The 17,311-nt window shown below is 37.1% G+C and overlaps 1 protein-coding gene across 4 annotated transcripts in view; it reads right to left on the reverse strand.

Annotated features, from left to right (window-relative positions):
* cfap61 (cilia and flagella associated protein 61) overlaps nt 1-17,311 on the reverse strand; it is a gene marked incomplete in the record, with an annotated part of 34,112 nt that overhangs the window by 14,634 nt on the left and 2,167 nt on the right. For 3 of the 4 annotated variants that reach the window (XM_024290699.2, XM_024290701.2, XM_024290698.2), the window contains 9 exon segments: nt 2,857-2,985; nt 5,213-5,419; nt 5,620-5,697; nt 7,607-7,724; nt 7,859-7,995; nt 12,959-12,998; nt 14,768-14,859; nt 14,956-15,132; nt 16,598-16,730. In XM_024290699.2, coding sequence (XP_024146467.1) covers nt 2,857-2,985; nt 5,213-5,419; nt 5,620-5,697; nt 7,607-7,724; nt 7,859-7,995; nt 12,959-12,998; nt 14,768-14,859; nt 14,956-15,132; nt 16,598-16,730 — 1,111 coding nt within the window. 4 annotated transcript variants of the gene reach the window in all.

Raw genomic sequence — 17,311 nt, forward strand, 5'->3', positions numbered from 1 at the left:
CTGGCCCAGCTGAATGCCAGGCCCCACACAGCTGTGTGCAGCACCAACACCGTGCCAGTCTAACCAGTTCTGATAGATGTGACTTTTATGAAGTTAGAATATTTTTACAGCATTTAGAGAGCCTATGCCCCATTTTCTGTCAATCCTGCAAGGAAAACCATTGTTGGGTCTACTTTTATGGGCTCTTCAAAGCCCTGGAAACTAAGTCAAATAATTCAGTTGGTGCAGAAACACAAGGATCAGTGTGTAGCCTCGTGTTCAAGCAACACATTTCTACAGTAATTACAAAGGCATTCCATAAGGATTGGTCGAAAACAGCATTCTAATTTTCCAATTATGTTTGGTGCTCTCCCTGTGATCTTAGACAGCTAACGTTTCCTGCATTTTCTATAATTGGGCTGATTGGCCCCACAATGCACTTTGTTGGATGAAAAGAGCACGGAGGGGGAAAAAAAAAAAAGAGGAAACCCAAGGGTGGAATTAACCTTTGTGTGATATTCAAATCATTTCAATGATTGCCCGTGTGCTCGACATCTGAACCTTATGCAGAAGCTGTTCTGGCTCAATAGAATGCAAATAAAGGAGCATGCCAGTGTTTAAAGTATATAAGTGTCAGAATAAGGTGATGTTAAAATACTGTTTTAATAACATTTGACAGAAACAAACCATAAAGACATATTAAGACTATTAAGCAAGTTAAATGTAACCTGTAACCTCTATTTAAGACATAATTTGTTGACGGATGCCCATTTAAGTCAAAATTTGAATTTTAAAGTATTTAGGGTAAATTAAAACTATTTACCAGTGAAGAGCATGTTTTATTATTAAAACTAGAAATGCCTACATGCACCCGTTTGAATACTGCAGGAATTAGGCAGATGGAGCAATCAGAAGGACAAAGCTCGCGTCTCATCTGCATGAGCGGTGAAGCAGGTGCAGCACCTCTTATCACGCTGGAGGTGCCTCAACTTTCCTGCACACAATGAACGCAGCGCGCTGTAACACAATCCTGTGTTGACAGAGAGGGAACAGGTGTTTTAAATTTGATTAATCATCCTGAGACTGACATCAGCGGGGGGAGGCGGAGTCAAAGCTCCCGCACATAAACTATATCAGTGACATCAAAAGAGAGATAGACACTTTAGTTTGCACTATTAAGTCTCATATCTGATGCACCTCATAAAATATTTTGGTATAATATCCCAGCCAGCAGGGCCAAGTCGGCCCCGTATGGTTTAAAATATGGTTGAAATGAATCCCAGATTGGGTTTGTCCACAGTTTTTGTGGTGGCCCCACATTTGTTTTTACACACTGACTTAAATGGGAATTCAGTGGGTTAGCTTGCTACGCTAGCCAGCTGCCCGGTGAACAGCGTAGTGTGCTAGCAAGCTCCACTGTAGCATGCTAGCAGGTCTGCTGAAGCGAAGTAACAAGCTCATCTGTAGCATGCTAGTGAACTCCTTTGTTTCGAGGTAGTGACTGCCACTGTAGCGTGCTAGCAAGATCCACTGTAGCAAGCTGGCATGCTCCGCTGTATTAAGCTAGTGAGCTCCACTGTATTGAGCTAGCGAGCTCCTCTGTACCAAGCTAGCATGCTCCGCTATATTGAGCAAGGGAGTTCTGCTGTATAGAGCTAGCGAGCATCGCTGTATTGAGCTAGCAAATTCCTCTGTAGCAAGCTAGCACGCTCCACTGTATTGAGCTAGCGAGCTCCAATGTATTGAGCTAACGACCTCTGCTATATTGAGCTATCAAGCTCCGTTCAATTGAGCTAGCGACCTGTGCTGTATTGAGCTAGCGAGCTCTGCTGTATTGAGCTAGCATGCTCCGCTGTATTGAGCTAGCATGCTCTGCTGTATTGAGCTAGCATGCTCCGCTATATTCAGCAAGGGAGTTCTGCTGTATTGAGCTAGCAAGCTTTGCTGTATTGAGCTAGCAAGTTCCTCTGTAGCAAGCTAGCACGCTCCACTGTGTTGAACTAGGGAGCTCAATGTATTGAGCTATCAAGCTCCGTTCAATTGAGCTAGCGACCTGTGCTGTATTGAGCTAGCATGCTCAGTTGTATTGAGCTAGAGAGCTCCGCTGTAGTAAGCTAGCAAGTCCCACTGTATTGCGCTAGCAAGCGCTGCTGTAGTGAGCTACCGAGCTCCTCTGTAGCAAGCTAGCAGGCTCCGCTGTATTTCGCTAGCGAGCCTACCTATTGAGTGTTCACCTGGCAAACACAGGTAGGTTCACCACAGAAACTGTGGACAAACCCATTTGGGGCCATCTTTCTTTGCCACTTTTAAACCAAATGGGGCCCACTTGGCATTCTTGGATTATACAAAATCTTAGAAAAAGTTTAATTAATCTTAAAAAAATATCCTAAATGTTACATGTTTGGTAGTTTGAAATGACATCTGCTGAAATTGTCTAATTTTTGATCAGTTTATAGGTGTGTGATTTTTTTTCAAGAGAAAGATCAAATTAACTGCTAACTGCAAGATAATTTCAGGTAACAGATCGACGGTCATTTACCAAAAGAACATCTCTTCTAAAGTTAACAGTCTAAAGCTTATAAAGTCAGTTTGGACTGATTATAAAACATGCATGCTTTGACTAAACTTATTAGTCTTTTTTATACTTAAAATGTGTAATCTTTGCAAAATTTTCCACACTTATCATGTAGCTGAATGTAAAATGTAAATACTTTAAAAGCATAAGCGTAGCTATTGCAGTCTTATATTTATGTCTTTTTCTTTTAGAAACAGCCTCCTCTGCTGGTCATAAAAACATGTTGCTGTTTTTTTTTCTTGTCAGCTAATCAACATTCTCTGGCAGACTGCTCCCCATCAGCCAGCTGCTGCTGTGCCCACCTGCTCCTCTGTGAGTCGTCTAGATGGGGCGTCGTTGCCAAGCTCCTCCAGCGGGTAGATGATCTGCCGCCGTGGGCTAATAGGAACTGCACAGTCCAGGACAAAATCCAAAGGATTCACACAAGAAACCTGGGAGCAAAAGAGGACAAGAAGTGCTCAAAGAAACAAAGCCTACTAGAGCTTAACATCAACAGTTTGGATCATTTACGGGGCGGGTTTTTAGCAATAACGCTATTTTAATGCTTAACAATGTTTCTTTCCAATATGAAAAATGTTTCAAATATTGCAAACATTGTGGAATTTTGGTTAAAAACTTCATAATCATAATAAAACACTACTGGGAGTGATTTTTTTCAAAAATTCTCATAGGGGGACTTTAAAGGAAATTGGAGTATGGTAGAATCTCACAGTTTATGGAAAACGTAAAACTACACATGTTGGAGAAATAAAACTTTTTCTGATCAGAGTAATCTTTTCCAACAAAAAAATATGAAAAAACTGTAACTGATGTCTGAGGCTTTGTATTTTGGTCCTTGTGAAATAAAACTTGATATTGCAATGCAGCAACCTTCAATAAGCAGCCAAGTGACTCAGGTGGTGTTGAGGATTTCAAGTGTTTGGAGGTTCAAAGTATGCCTAGAAACAAGGACATTCAATTTAGAATTTAGAAAGTGTCTATATGTAACAAGAAAAGTTTATCTATTGATGCATCTTAGCTGCAGGTCAGAGAGGATCTGTGGTGATTACAAATATTATACATTTACTGTGCAGAGAAGTGATTCAATGCTTATAAATGGAACTACCAAGTCTTTTTTCTATGTTACGGTTTTTTGTAGTAACTGTAACTGTTTGCATTTTACTCTATTAAAAAAACACTTTAATTGCATTTATAGGGGAAAAAATATCTCAAACTAAATGAGAAAAGTTCTATACCTGCAATAATGCAAGTGTGAATGATTTTTGCTAAAGATGCTGAATCCATTTATTGTTATTGCTGAGGTATTTGCTGAATATGTTAAAGCTATTTGCATATTGTCAAAGTTACCAAAGGATTAAAAGTTGCAGATATTGCAGAGTGCACAAAGAATTTGAAAAATTAAAAAAAAAAATGTAGCCCTGCGACAGACTGGCGACCTGTCCAGGGTGTACCCCGCCTTCGCCCTTCAGTAGCCGGGATAGGCTCCGGCACCCCCGCGACCCCGAAAGGGAAGCAGCGGTCAAGGAGATGGATGGATGGAAAAAAAAATGTAAAAAAAAATAAGAAATAATTTAAAAATGCATAAAAAGTATGAACTCAGAATTAGCCCCAAACTTCAGTAGATGCCAAATTAGCACAAAAAAATGGCTAAAATGTTACCTTAACTCCAAAAAAATCCCCCAAATCCTTAGTAGGTTCCAAATTAGCAACAAAAAAGATAGCATGCTGTTTAAGTACTAGCTTAGCTCCTAATTAGCTTAAATATCCTTAGTGTATGCCAAAATAGCCAGCACATTGCTAAGACACTAGCTTAACTTTGAATTAGCCTTACAAACCTGAGTATATGCCAAAAATTGCCAGCATGAGGCCCAATGAGGCAATTTTTTTCTTTGTGATATTGGGCTATATAAATTAAAAACTGAATTGAATTTAAAAAAGCTAACATGCTGATAACATATTAGCTTAACTCAGAATTAGCCCCCAAACCCCAGTAAATTAGTCAAAAGAGCTAACTTGTTGCTAAAATCTTAGCTTAATTCCGAATTAGCCCAAACCACCTCAAACACCTCAGACCAAAATTAGCCAAAAAAGCTAAAACGTTGCTAAAATACTAGCTTTACCTCTAATTCACTTTTCACTTAAAAATCAACAGTGGATCTAATATAAGCCAAAAAAGCTAGACTGTTGCTAAAATATTAGCTTAACTCAGAATTAGCCCCCCAAAAACTTAAAAAATGCCAAATTGTAAAAAAATTCATAAAATTATGCTATGTTTCAATAATTGTGTTAAATTTAACAAAACCAAAAGTACAAACATGAATTTCCTGAACATGCTCAATGTTTTTAATATCAATAATTACATAAATTTGCAAAAATTTCCATTCATTTCAACGGGGCTGAAAAATCGCATAAATTGTGTAATATCTTAAAACTGTACAAAAAACAAAAATACAAGCGTTAGTGTCCTTAACGAGCTGAACGCTTTGATTCAAGACTGCTGAAATTGCTGAAAGTGTGATTGAATTTTTACGGTTCAAAAAGTGTTTGGAAGAAAAATAATTAATTAGAAATAAACAGAATCAGTACTATGCGAATTCTTTGACGCCCTCACACAACGATCAGGATCCAGTGGAGGTCTGGTGGCTCCTCTGCACTCACCTGGTGGCGGTAGTGACGGGGGTACGTTCTGTAGTACAGGCAGGACTTGTGAGCCAGCCGCAGCACCTCTCTGAAGAAGGGCTGGCTCCAGAGGCGGAGGAGGGGTCTGAGGACAAAGTGGCGTACGTGCGCGTGCTCCTCCGGGCGATGCTGGCTAAAGCTGATGAAGTTCTCTATGTTGTAGTGTGCGCGGAGGTAGTCTGTATCCTGAAATGAAAAGATGTCCATCCGTTTAGTATCACAGAGAAATGTTTGCCACGGGAGTAAATGCTTTTTTGTCTTTACTGAGTTGCTTTTCAACGTCAGTTGCACATGTTGTGGTTTTATTTTAATAAAACAAAAGTTGGTGATAACAAAATGTCTTGATTTTCAAACCATGTAGGTGTGTTTTACTGGAGACTCTCTACCTGCTCGTCTTTGATTATAAGTATCCCAACAATCTGAGCGTCCATCTGAGCAACAAAAGCCTGCAGCATCACAGCATACTGGAAAACACACAAATATTCATGATCACTTCACTGATCTACAGCTGCTGTAAAGCTTTAATGTTAAGAGGTTGAGTCCTCTTTTTAGGAATGAATCTCAGTTTTGGAGTTGCAGCAGTGACAGCTGGGCTGTGAGTCAGAGAGGAACGTTTGTTTAGTTCAATTCTTGCCAACCTGTTTTCTGGCATACGTTCCATTTCTCATTAATACAGGACAGTCATTACGATGAGTGGACGAACTGTTCCAAAACAATCATAAACCAGTATGTTAAAGTTCTCAGAATAACATTTCTGCATTAGTTCAGAGGAAAAAAGGAGTAAAAAACATTTTGCAATTCTATTATTGTTCTGGAACTTTAGAACCATTAAGCTGGTGATCATTTGTGGGAATACAGAAGTTGCTTTAATGGATCTCTTATCAGCAGTTATGAGTTTAAAGTAACTTGTTTGAATAAGGATTTAAAATAAGAAAATGATGTTCCATTCACGAATCAAGCTCAACAATTCACAAATCAAAGCACGATTCTTACTTTTGAATATAATATCTGTTGCTATCTGTTTGTCTTTTTACTGGATGCCTAAAAATTTATATTATTTTGGATTAAATCACTTATACTTTTATTTAGAACAGGAGATCAAAATCAACAAAACTGATAAAAACACAAATATTTAGATTGAAATAAATATTGTTTCTAATTTCAAACTTTTGTTTGGGCAAATAAAATGTAAAATGTCCCAATTTTGTTCTTTTTCTAAAACAAATGTAATTATTTTCAGTTTCAAATGTTCTGTTTGTTAACTGTCAAAGCTAAAAATTTTATTTCAAAAACGTTTTTTTCAAAAAAATGTTTTCAGTTTCAAATCTATTTTTCACTTTCCACTCTTTTTTGAAAACGTTTGGCCCCAATGGGGTCAAATTGTTTGAAACTGAAATTTTCAGAGTAATAAAACAAAAAAAAAAGAGTTAACTTAAAAAAAGTTTTGAAATCGAAATTATATGTTTTAAAAACCAAAAAACAGAACACTTGAAGCTGAAAACAACTAAGTTTATTTTAGAATAACAAAAACTTCTGGACATTTTTCCCTTTTTTGGGCAAACACCAATATTCTTTTCAATTTGTTTTATTTAGGTTTCAAATATTATTGGCCCCTATTTAGCTCTATACTGTTTCGACTTTGTTTTAGTTCTTAAACTTAAAATTCAACATTTTTTTGCATTTCAGAGCAAAATCCACAGATAATATTTTACAACACTCCACTATATTTAGAGTTTTTCCTGCATAATTTACAAGCGCTACCATCTCCTACCGTTCAATCAACACATTATCAAGTTTTCCCGACCCGCGATCTTTGTGTCATTTGTGACTGCAGTTACACACACCCACCAGTAAGGGCGAGTGGCGCTGTGTCCAAATTAGCGCATTAGCGCTGAGGCACTCTGAGCGAATAACTTCGCTCAAATCTGGTTTTAAATGTAAATAAAAGCATAAAAAAGAAGAACAAAAGAAGTTTGGGCGCATTTCTCCATGAAACACACGGATAGTGATGACGACGCAATCAAAAAGGGCGAGTTTTAGGGGTGTAACTGATCACTAGCCACGGTTTGGGCCTCAGGAATACTGCGAATCATCCCCCTCCTCCCCCGCGGTCGCTGTATTCCTCGTGTGCGCATTATTTCAATTGTTTTAACATGCGTCTAAGTTGCATCTTGACAGTTATCCAAAACCCGAAACTCTTGCTGCATGTGGGAGGAGCTACCATCAAAAACTGTGTTTTTGCTGCACCACTTTGCAGCATCTTTCCAAAGAAAAAAAAATACTACCACCAATTCATTTAAATTAAAGGCAGTGAAGGTGTAGTTTAGGTATAAATGTTACTTCGAGTGATTGGTTCAGTGTTTGTGAACTGACTGGGTCATTGTAGAAGGAATCCAAGTCCTGAAGGAGAGACTGGTCACAGCTGAGATCCTTCACCAGATTAGAAACAGCAGGCCGGTCTGAACCCACAGCTTTCCTCACCTCCATCCTCCTGAAAGAAATCATCATCAGGAAAAATAAGGCAAAAAATTGATGAATCATAACAACAACAACAAAAAAAACACCTTGTAATTGCAATTAGAAATCAGTTTATCAGCAACATTTTCTTTAAACGTATCAACAAACCCAAGACCAGAACGGTGGAAGATGTAAAGTTCACTGGGGGATAGATCGGTCGGTCCTGTTGGGACCCGTAAGAAGTTCTGCAAGAACCCAAACTCATTGCAGGACGGCAAAGAGGTGAGGACGCAGTAGTCCAGATGCTGAAAGACAAACACAAAACTAAATCCATAAAACGTAAAGAGCAGAAAATGTTTCTCAGAGTAAAAGGCAGAGGTGGGGACTCGAGTCACATGACTTGGACTCGAGTCAGACTCGAGTCATGAATTTGACGACTTTAGACTCGACTTGGACTTTCCTACCTCTGACTCGTGACTTGACTTGGACTTTGATATACATAACTTGTGACTTGACTCGGACTTTAGCCCTCTGACTCGGAAAGACTTGCCATTTTCCCCCCAAATCCACGGATTATAAAGTATAAAGTATAAAGAGAGAAAGCCGCACGCACTGCGGTCTCTCTATCTCTCTTATTTACATCCGTCTGCGGTGTCGGCCCAACATCCAATCAAATTAGAGCCACGTTTGATTGATGTGACAGTCAGACCAATCAAATTGCAGAAAAACATAGTCCCGCCTCCCCTTTAAAAGCACGAGTTCCTGTTTGCCGGTGTTTTTAGTTCTGACATAAAAGTTTACAGATCGTCAACAACAAACGGTTTGCAGTTTGCAGAACATGTGGATTAAAGGATTACTCACAGAGATTCAACAACAACCAACTTCATCTGACTGTAGGAGCAGCAAAATCAAGTAAGTTCTGAGTGAAAGCTGGCGCTAGCTTAGCGGCTAACCGCTAGCTGCTGTTAAATGAATGAGACTGTAAACTCTGTTAGCGGTACACTGTGACACCATGCAGCTTAGTATAATCACAAAGTGACAACAGGTGATTTGGACATTTCCACCACTCAGATCTTTACCTGGGATCTGGGCAGGACGCGAGCGATCATAGCGGGACAGCAGGGCTGCTGTGGAGCGGGCTCGGTTGTTCTCTGTCGTTTTCTGATATAAATCCAGCAAATGTATTATAGAATTCACTGATGTGCTGCATAGGGTTCTTTATTTCCCTTTTTTCAGTTTACCAATATTGCTGCTTTAAGTTTTATGGTGTGTTTTAGTAAAAAAAACATCCTCTTTCTCTGGGGGTCACATTCCCTCTTGAATATTTGCTGTTCCTTCCTTTTTCATTGACAAAATATTTACATTTACTGCTTTAAGAGTTTTTAGTTTGCATGTCTTTATTTTAGTGTTTCACCTGCTATCATTAGATGTGTACTTCTGATAAAGAAGATTTGTCCACCATGAATACAATTTATTTGATTCTAATGAATTTAATCATACTCATAATCTCTGTATTCAGAGTGTTTCCTGTTCAAATACAGCGTGAACAAAGTAATATTTGTTGCATAACTTTGCAATATATATTTATACATAAAATGTAATTTAAAGTCACTTTATAAATATACTGTATGTACCAATATATATATATATATATACATATATATATATATATATATATACACACACACCACATTTAGTTTTACATTTAGCATTTTTGTTTTGAACCCTACTTTTCTGTCTTGAATACATAATTTAACTTAATTCCTGTTAACTTAATGTGAGATATTTTGACAGTAAGTTGACAGAAATTTTGTACTGAATACAAACAAATTGTATCTCAAACAACAAAAAATCAATTTCACAACAAAAATGTTTAACATAAACCTAGATGTACTATTCATATATTTTGTTCTGTTTTGTTTTTTTAGTCAAACTAAACCAGGGATCGGCAACCTTTAACAGTAAAAGAGCCATTTGGGCTCTGATAAAACCTAGAACTGCATCTTACTTTAGCCTTTAAGAAATTTGGATTTGCATTCATGACCTTCTTTTTTTAATATATATGAATTCTATCTATTTTTTTGGCGTAAAAAATATAAAAAATACTAGCATTTCTCAAAATTTGATTTTTTTAAACATTTTTACCTTTTACTTTTAGTAGAGGCCAAATTAGCAAAAAAGCTAGCTTGCTGCCTAATTACTAGCTGAACTCCAAACTAGCATAAAATACCTCAGCAAATTAAATCGGCCAAAAATTTTAGCATGTTGCTAAAATAAAAGCTAAACTCTAAATTAGCCCCAAAACTCAGGGAGATAATAGATTGGCCAAAAATGTTTAAAAAATTAATTAGAGGCCAAATTAGGAAAAAAAAGCTAGCTCATTGCTCAATTACTAGCTGAACTCCTCAATGGCCTAAAATTACTCTATAACTAAATTAGTCAAAAAGATTAGCATGTTGCTAAAATAAAAGCTAAACTCTAACTTAGCCTAAAAACTCCAGTAGATAACAAATTAGCCATAAATGTTAGCATGTTGCTAAAATAATATCTTATCTCTAAATTTTTGAGAATTACTATTACCATGGAGGGATAGAAGAGCCACATGTGGCTCTGGAGTCGTAGGTTGCAGACCCCTGAACTAAACCACTCTGCATTTTACGTTCTTCCTCAGTTCTTCTTCCTGTATCCGCTCTGTTTATAAAGAAAATGCTGAAATGAAATAGAATCATTGGTTGGTAAATGTACTGGTTTATTAATTTAGACTGAAAGAGTCAGTACCTCATCACCCACAAGCTTAAGTGCACATATCTGGTCTGTAGTGAGGGGATTCAAAGGGACCATACCATGAAAAAACAACTTTTTGAGCATTTAAGTGTATTTTAATGTTCATTCCTCACATAAAGAACTCCAAAGTGGTATTTTGATTCATCCATGCATTTCTGAGTACCATAAATCCTCTACAAACTGCGCTGTTAGCAGCAGCCCCTCCCATACCCACGAAAACGAGCCTCATGATCTGATGTCACAGAGTGAGACCGCCCCTTTTAGGAAGAGTCTGCTCTGATAGCTCCGCCCCCAGTCTAACACCAACACCCAATTTCTCCTCTGAGCTAATGATGATCAGCAAAAAACTTTCATTTAAATGCAGAAAACCTATCTTCTGGTTGTGTCCTGTCTTGAATAAATTCCAGCTCAAACAGTATCCCAGTAGATGTGGGACTCCTTTAGGAACCCCCCCCCCCCATTGGGCACAGTCGTTGAGTGTATTTCTGTTGTGAAGCAGTGTACTGATGGCCAGGCCTAGTGAGGGCAGATGGTATGTGCATCCATCTTTGAAAATAATTAATATTTATTTTTGAGGGAAAAACGAATACACACTGCTGGCTCTAGAATGAAATCATGAAATGGTCGGCAGTCACACGCAGCAGCAGGCGGAGCCTCAGGAATCGAGTTGTTTTACTTCCGGGTAGGACAGAAACTAAAGAAAATAACTGGTAGTATTTCATGAATGTTTTTTTGGTGTTCCAAACGTAATATATGATCATATATATGGATATAGTTCACTCTAAAAGGCTTAAGAAAATCATGGTATGACCCCTTAAATATCCAGACTACCCTGGTTCCCTGCTGTCTCCATCTAACCACATTTCAAATGTGGTTAACTGTGTTTTTGTTATAGAGAAATTATTTTGGATTTTTGAAGTGGGGATGCATCAACTCAGTGGGAATTTAGCTAAAATGCTTTCAAAATGCAGTTCTTAAAAGCACACATGATCTGTGTAACTAATATCACATTGTTTATTAAATGACTTGAAATGACTTGAAACATTAATAGTAGGACTTGTGACTCGACTTGAGACTTGTTGGTGTTGACTTGTGACTCGACTTGGGACTTGAGTGCTTTTGACTTGGGACTTGACTCGGACTTGAGGACAAAGACTTGGGACTTGACTCGGACTTGCAAAACAATGACTTGGTCCCACCTCTGGTAAAAGGTAAGAAAGGAAATTAAGTATTTTAAAATGTTCTGAAGAGTTTATCAGATGCTGCCTTTTGAAGAGAGAAAACATTCAAGACAAGGTTGATTTATTTAGGTTTTTAATTTTTATATTGAATATATTGCATTTCTCCTGCATGGAGCTAAATTTGGGCCAATGTTATTTCAAACCCAAATAAAATAAATTGAAAAAAATGTTGGCGTTTGACCCCCCAAAAAAGTAAAATGTTCAAAACTTTTTGCTATGCTAAAATAAAACATTAATTTCAGCTTCAAATCCTCTGCTTTTTAGGTTTCAAAACTCAAAATTTCAATTTCAACATTTTTTTCAGTTGTAATTCTTTTTTTTCACTGTTTTTTTTTTTTTTTTTGGAATCTGAAAATTAAAATTTCAAAACTTTTGGCCCTGTTGGATAATTACGGTCAGAAAATGGCGTTATTGCTCGCACTCACATTTTCTGCATGAGAAAAAGTTAAAGTGCTGGCGTTCTCGCCATTAGACTACAGGAGAGAACTGGAACTTCTAGTGTTTCACCAATTTTATGCAATTTAATGCCTCATCGATTTTGATTGGTCCTTTGTGTTAGCCCCGCATAAAGCGCCACAACGGTTCCAAAAGTTTTAAAACTGAAATTTTCACATTTTAAAACAAAAAAAAAAGAGTTGATGGTGAAAAAAAAGCTTTAAAATTTAAATTTTCAGTTTTGAAGCCTAAAAAACAGAACATTTGAAGCTGAAAAGAATTAAGTTCATTTTAGAATAGCAAAAAGTTTGGGACATTTTACATTTTTTTGGCTAAACACCAATATTTTTTTTTCAATTTGTTTTATTTGAGTTTCAAATAATATTGGCTGCAATATAGCTCTATACTCCTGCCTTTAGATTCCATTTTTTAAACCACCGTTCTTCAATTTTGAAAGCTTTTTAAACAGCACTTTGCATCTTAAACCAAATTGAAACAAATGTGAAGTGTAGTAGAAAAAAATATATAAATGCTAGAAACAGAAAAAAATGCTAAGATAGTCAATTAGTTACCAACAAAACATGTTAAACCTTTTTTGTGCCACACACTAAGGTAGTCTAAAAAATATTGGGTTTTTTTGGCATTAGGAAAAAAATATGATTATAACATTGGTTGAATTTAAGGTTTTACATTCCACTACATACACTTAAAATCTGACATGTGTTGCAAATCTATATACTTTTCTTGTTCCTTACAGTTACAAAGAGCTTATTTCCCATCATCCATCTGTCATCACGATAATACTCACAGGGAAAAGCTGGAATAGGTATTGGATACTCTCCACTGATCTGTAAGAGAAGACAAAAACAAGCAGGTTGACTGAAACTATGCGTCTCTGCCAAACTGATAATCAGCGTGGGGGGACACGGCCCAACTTGTCGCCTTCAACTCTCTGTCACTTTAAGAAGGGCTCTCATTAATATTGTGCTCATACTCGGCAGGAAGCGACTCGGCTCCATATTCAGCAGCAGCTGGGAGGTGAGGCGCTGCTGAGAGGAGCTCAGCAGGAGCCAACAAAGAACCACTGTGCCAGCTTTAACACAACATATGACCGACGCCGCTCTGGAAGGCTGCCACCGCCGCTGCCAAGCCAACACCTCCAGAAATCACAACAGAGGGGGGAAATTCTAATTGAAAACACAACTTTGAGAAGCAAATATATACTTTTTTTAGGTTTTGACTAGTGACAGTTTTCTACAGTATAAAACTCACAAAACTAACATAAGTATTGTGGCAACTGGGCTCTTGAAGGCCCACTAGGCCCGGACACGTCTAGATATCTAATACACGGCTATTTAAATATTTACAGCCATAGACATGCATTATGCATCTGATAGACATCAAGTCTAAGAGGTCTATTGCACATCGCTATAGACAACTTTCCCACAGTTGATCCTGTTTCAATCCCATCATGCCTTGCGAGTTGTAAACAAACCATTTGGGTAGATTCTTCCTAATGGACACATGATGTCTTTGAAAAACTCTATTGTATTGGAAGTTGTATTGGTATGAGAAGGTTTTCACCAAGAATAAAAAAAGTAGTAGAAACGTTTCCTTCAAACAGTATCATACCTTGTTCAATGTAGATATAGTAGTCATCTGCATATAGAGGTCTCCTACAGATCTACCTGTAGACGTCTGATCTTCAGATATTTTTAGATGTCTGTCAGAGAACTTTCTTAAACATTAACTAGATATAAAACAAACCCTGGAACTGTCCAACATCCCTCCATCCATCTATCATCCATCAATCATCCAACATCCCTCCATCCATCTATCATCCACCGATCATCCAACATCCCTCCATCCATCTATCATCCACCGATCATCCAACATCCCTCCATCCATCTATCATCCACCAATCATCCAACATCCCTCCATCCATCTATCATCCACCAATCATCCAACATCCCTCCATCCATCTATCCATCTATCATCCAATGCTCCAACCATCGATCCATCCATCCAACCATCTATCCATCCATCTATCATCCATCAAGCCATCTATCGTCCATTCATCCATCCATCCAACCATCGATCCGTCCATCGTTCCATTTATCCATATATCCATCATCAATCCAACTATCAATCCATCTATCCACCCATCATCATCCATTCATCCATTCATCCATCCATCCAACCATCAATCTGTATTTCCATCCATTCAACCATAGATCCATCTATCCATCCATCATCCATCCACTAATCTGTCCGTCTATCTATCCATCCATCCATCATCCAACCAGCCATCAATCTATCCATCCATCATCCACCCATCCATCATCCATTCATCAATCATCCAACCAACCATCAACCTATCTATCCGTCCATCCATCCATCATCCATATAGATATCCATATAAATCATCCATATAAATAGAGGTCTCAGATGTCCAATAGACATCTACAACAGACGGTGATTTAAAAAGACATACACAGAAGCTTATTTACTCACAGAAATAAAACAAATCTGACTGTATTTACATTTTAAACTGAAAAGGAAAATGCTGAACTTCAAAATAAACTTCTATTGATTCTTAAGTTTCAAAATGTCTCACCTCAGGTCAGACCTCTGGTCGGTGAGTAAGACCTTTATGCAGAAAGAGTTATGTTTCTCAGGCGGCGTTTCGGTCATCTGTGTCTCTCTCTGCTGAATAGAAAACAGTATTTCCTTAGTGTGCATAGTAAATTACATACATGGCAAATTAAAAGCATGGGTCTTTACTGCATCTGAAGAAAACTTTACCTCCTCTAACGTGGAAGTTGTCTCTCGACTTGGTTCTTCTCCGCTCAGGTTGACCTCAGCCTCATCCTGCTTCTCTTGTGTTTTATAAAAACCCTCAAACTGCCTCAGATCAAAATGATCCGACTCTAGATCGTCTAGATCAGCTACGGTGATTAAACCAATAATAGTTTTATCAACCTGTGGAGGAAAAAAAAACTGTTGTTATAATCAAACCGTTGATCTATACAATTGTCAAGTTTAAATTATAAGTAGATTAGCAACAAGCTTTTAAATATATGCATGGGTTGTGTTTTCATCTTTTATAGTAATTTTCAAAAAAAAATTGGAGTTTACCTAAAATATACGTTTTTGGCTGATTTGTTATCTTCTAGGGTTTTTATAGGCTAACTTAGAATTTAGCTTCTATTTTAGCAACAAGCTTATTGACTAATTTAGTTTACTAAAGAATTTTAGGCTATTTTGGAGTTTAGCTAGTAAGCAATGTGCTAGCTTTTTAGCTAATATGTTAGCTACTGAGGTTTTTTTATGCTAAATTAGAGTTTAGTTTCTATTTTAGCAACATGCTAACACGTTTGGATAATTTGTTGTCTATAGTTTTTGTTTAGGCTAATTTAGATTTTAGCTTCTACTTTTGCAACAGGCTAACGTTTTTGACTAATTTTGTTATCTACTCTGGTTTTTTTTGGCTAATTTAAAGTTTATCTTCTATTTTAGCAACATGCTAACATTTTTGGCTAATTTGTTATCTACTGAGTTTTTTTAAGCTAATTTAGATTTTAGCTTCTATTTTAGCAACAGGCTAATGTTTTTGACTAATTTAGTTTCTGAGGATTTTAGGCTATTTTACAGTTTAGTGTTTAAGCAATGAACTAGCTTTTTGGGTAATTTGGCATCCACAGAGGGTTTTTGGGGCTAATTTGGAGTTTAGCTCATATTTGAGCAACACAACATATTTTTGAAAAAAATTGGCATGTATTAGGAATTTTTAAGCAATTTTACAACAAATTTTTCAGAAATGTAGCACTTTTTCATAGTCCTTTAATGAAATTTCCAGTCTTTTTGCAAATTTAACCTTTTGCAAATAGCTTTTACATTTTCAGCAAATCCCTTCAGCAACTGAATTTAATTGCATCACCATTTTCAGCAAAAAGCTTCTGCATCTTCAGCCACTACTATTAGCTAAAATCATTCACACTAGCATTATCGCAAGTAATGCAACTTTTCAATTTGTTGTTTGTAATAAAGTTGAAATTCTTAAATCAGTTTCTGCTTTTTATAAGGTTTGGGAAACAACTAAACCCACAGGGATTATCTTGGATTGTCTGTTCTTTGAGTGCTAAACGTAATCAGACAAAAAAAAAAAAAAAAGCCGCAGATGTCTGAACACAATATGTTCAGTGAGAGCATGTCTTGGCCAAGTATCAGCTTGTATCTGCCATATGCTGCCATAATGTCATGTCAGCGTGCATCACGGGGGGGAAGGGAGGGGAGCTGGGTTACTCAGATCCCAAGGGAAAAGACCCCTGAAGGATTTCCAAAAAAAATCTGTCAAAGCATCCTTAGAAAGCTGCTATAGCATATTTTTGGACAAAAAAATGACAAGAACACAATGCCAAGAGGGTTACACTTCAAGAAACCAAACCTCAAAAGTGACAGAGTGACAGTGCTCGCTCTCTGCCTCGATGAAATCTTTCACGATAGATAGCTGATCAAACAGAGACGATAAGTCAGTCTTCTCTCCGACTATGTCGAGTATTCTGTTATGATCTGAAGGCCTGCAATGTAGAGAAACAGGAAAATCATTGTTTAACATTTCAGTTTAAACACACACAGTTCATGCCTGTTACTACAAATCAGCAATGCAGATGTAAAACAAAACTTTATTGCAGGGAATAGAAGAAATCTGCAAAGTTTGAAACATTTTTAACGGACCCATGCTCTAAAAAACAAACCATAATCTCACAACTATGGTGCCAAACAGTTGATAAGTGACGTCTATACTGTATATATTGTGTTGTTCTGTTACTGTTTGTCTGGAACCGAACACAAAGTATTGATTTGTTATAACTAGGTTCCCCATTTACAAAAGTATTCTTTAGATTTTTACATCACATTCACAGGCTGTAGTCTTGGTAAAGACAAAACAGTCAATGTTTTTTTTTTTTATAATTATTTTTGAGAAATAATCTGAACTAAATTTTGACTGAAAAATGAGTCAATGTTAGATGTGATTATCAAACAGAAGAAAGGATGAGATGATGTTTTCTGTATTTCAAAGCATCTTCAAGAGGCCTTTTTATTTAAATTGTCCGCCATCTAGTGGCCAAAAAGATTATTTCAACAGGAAAGTTCTAAT

This window comes from Oryzias melastigma, linkage group LG24 (genome assembly GCF_002922805.2).
Source record: "Oryzias melastigma strain HK-1 linkage group LG24, ASM292280v2, whole genome shotgun sequence".
Taxonomy (NCBI): Eukaryota; Metazoa; Chordata; class Actinopteri; order Beloniformes; family Adrianichthyidae; genus Oryzias; species Oryzias melastigma.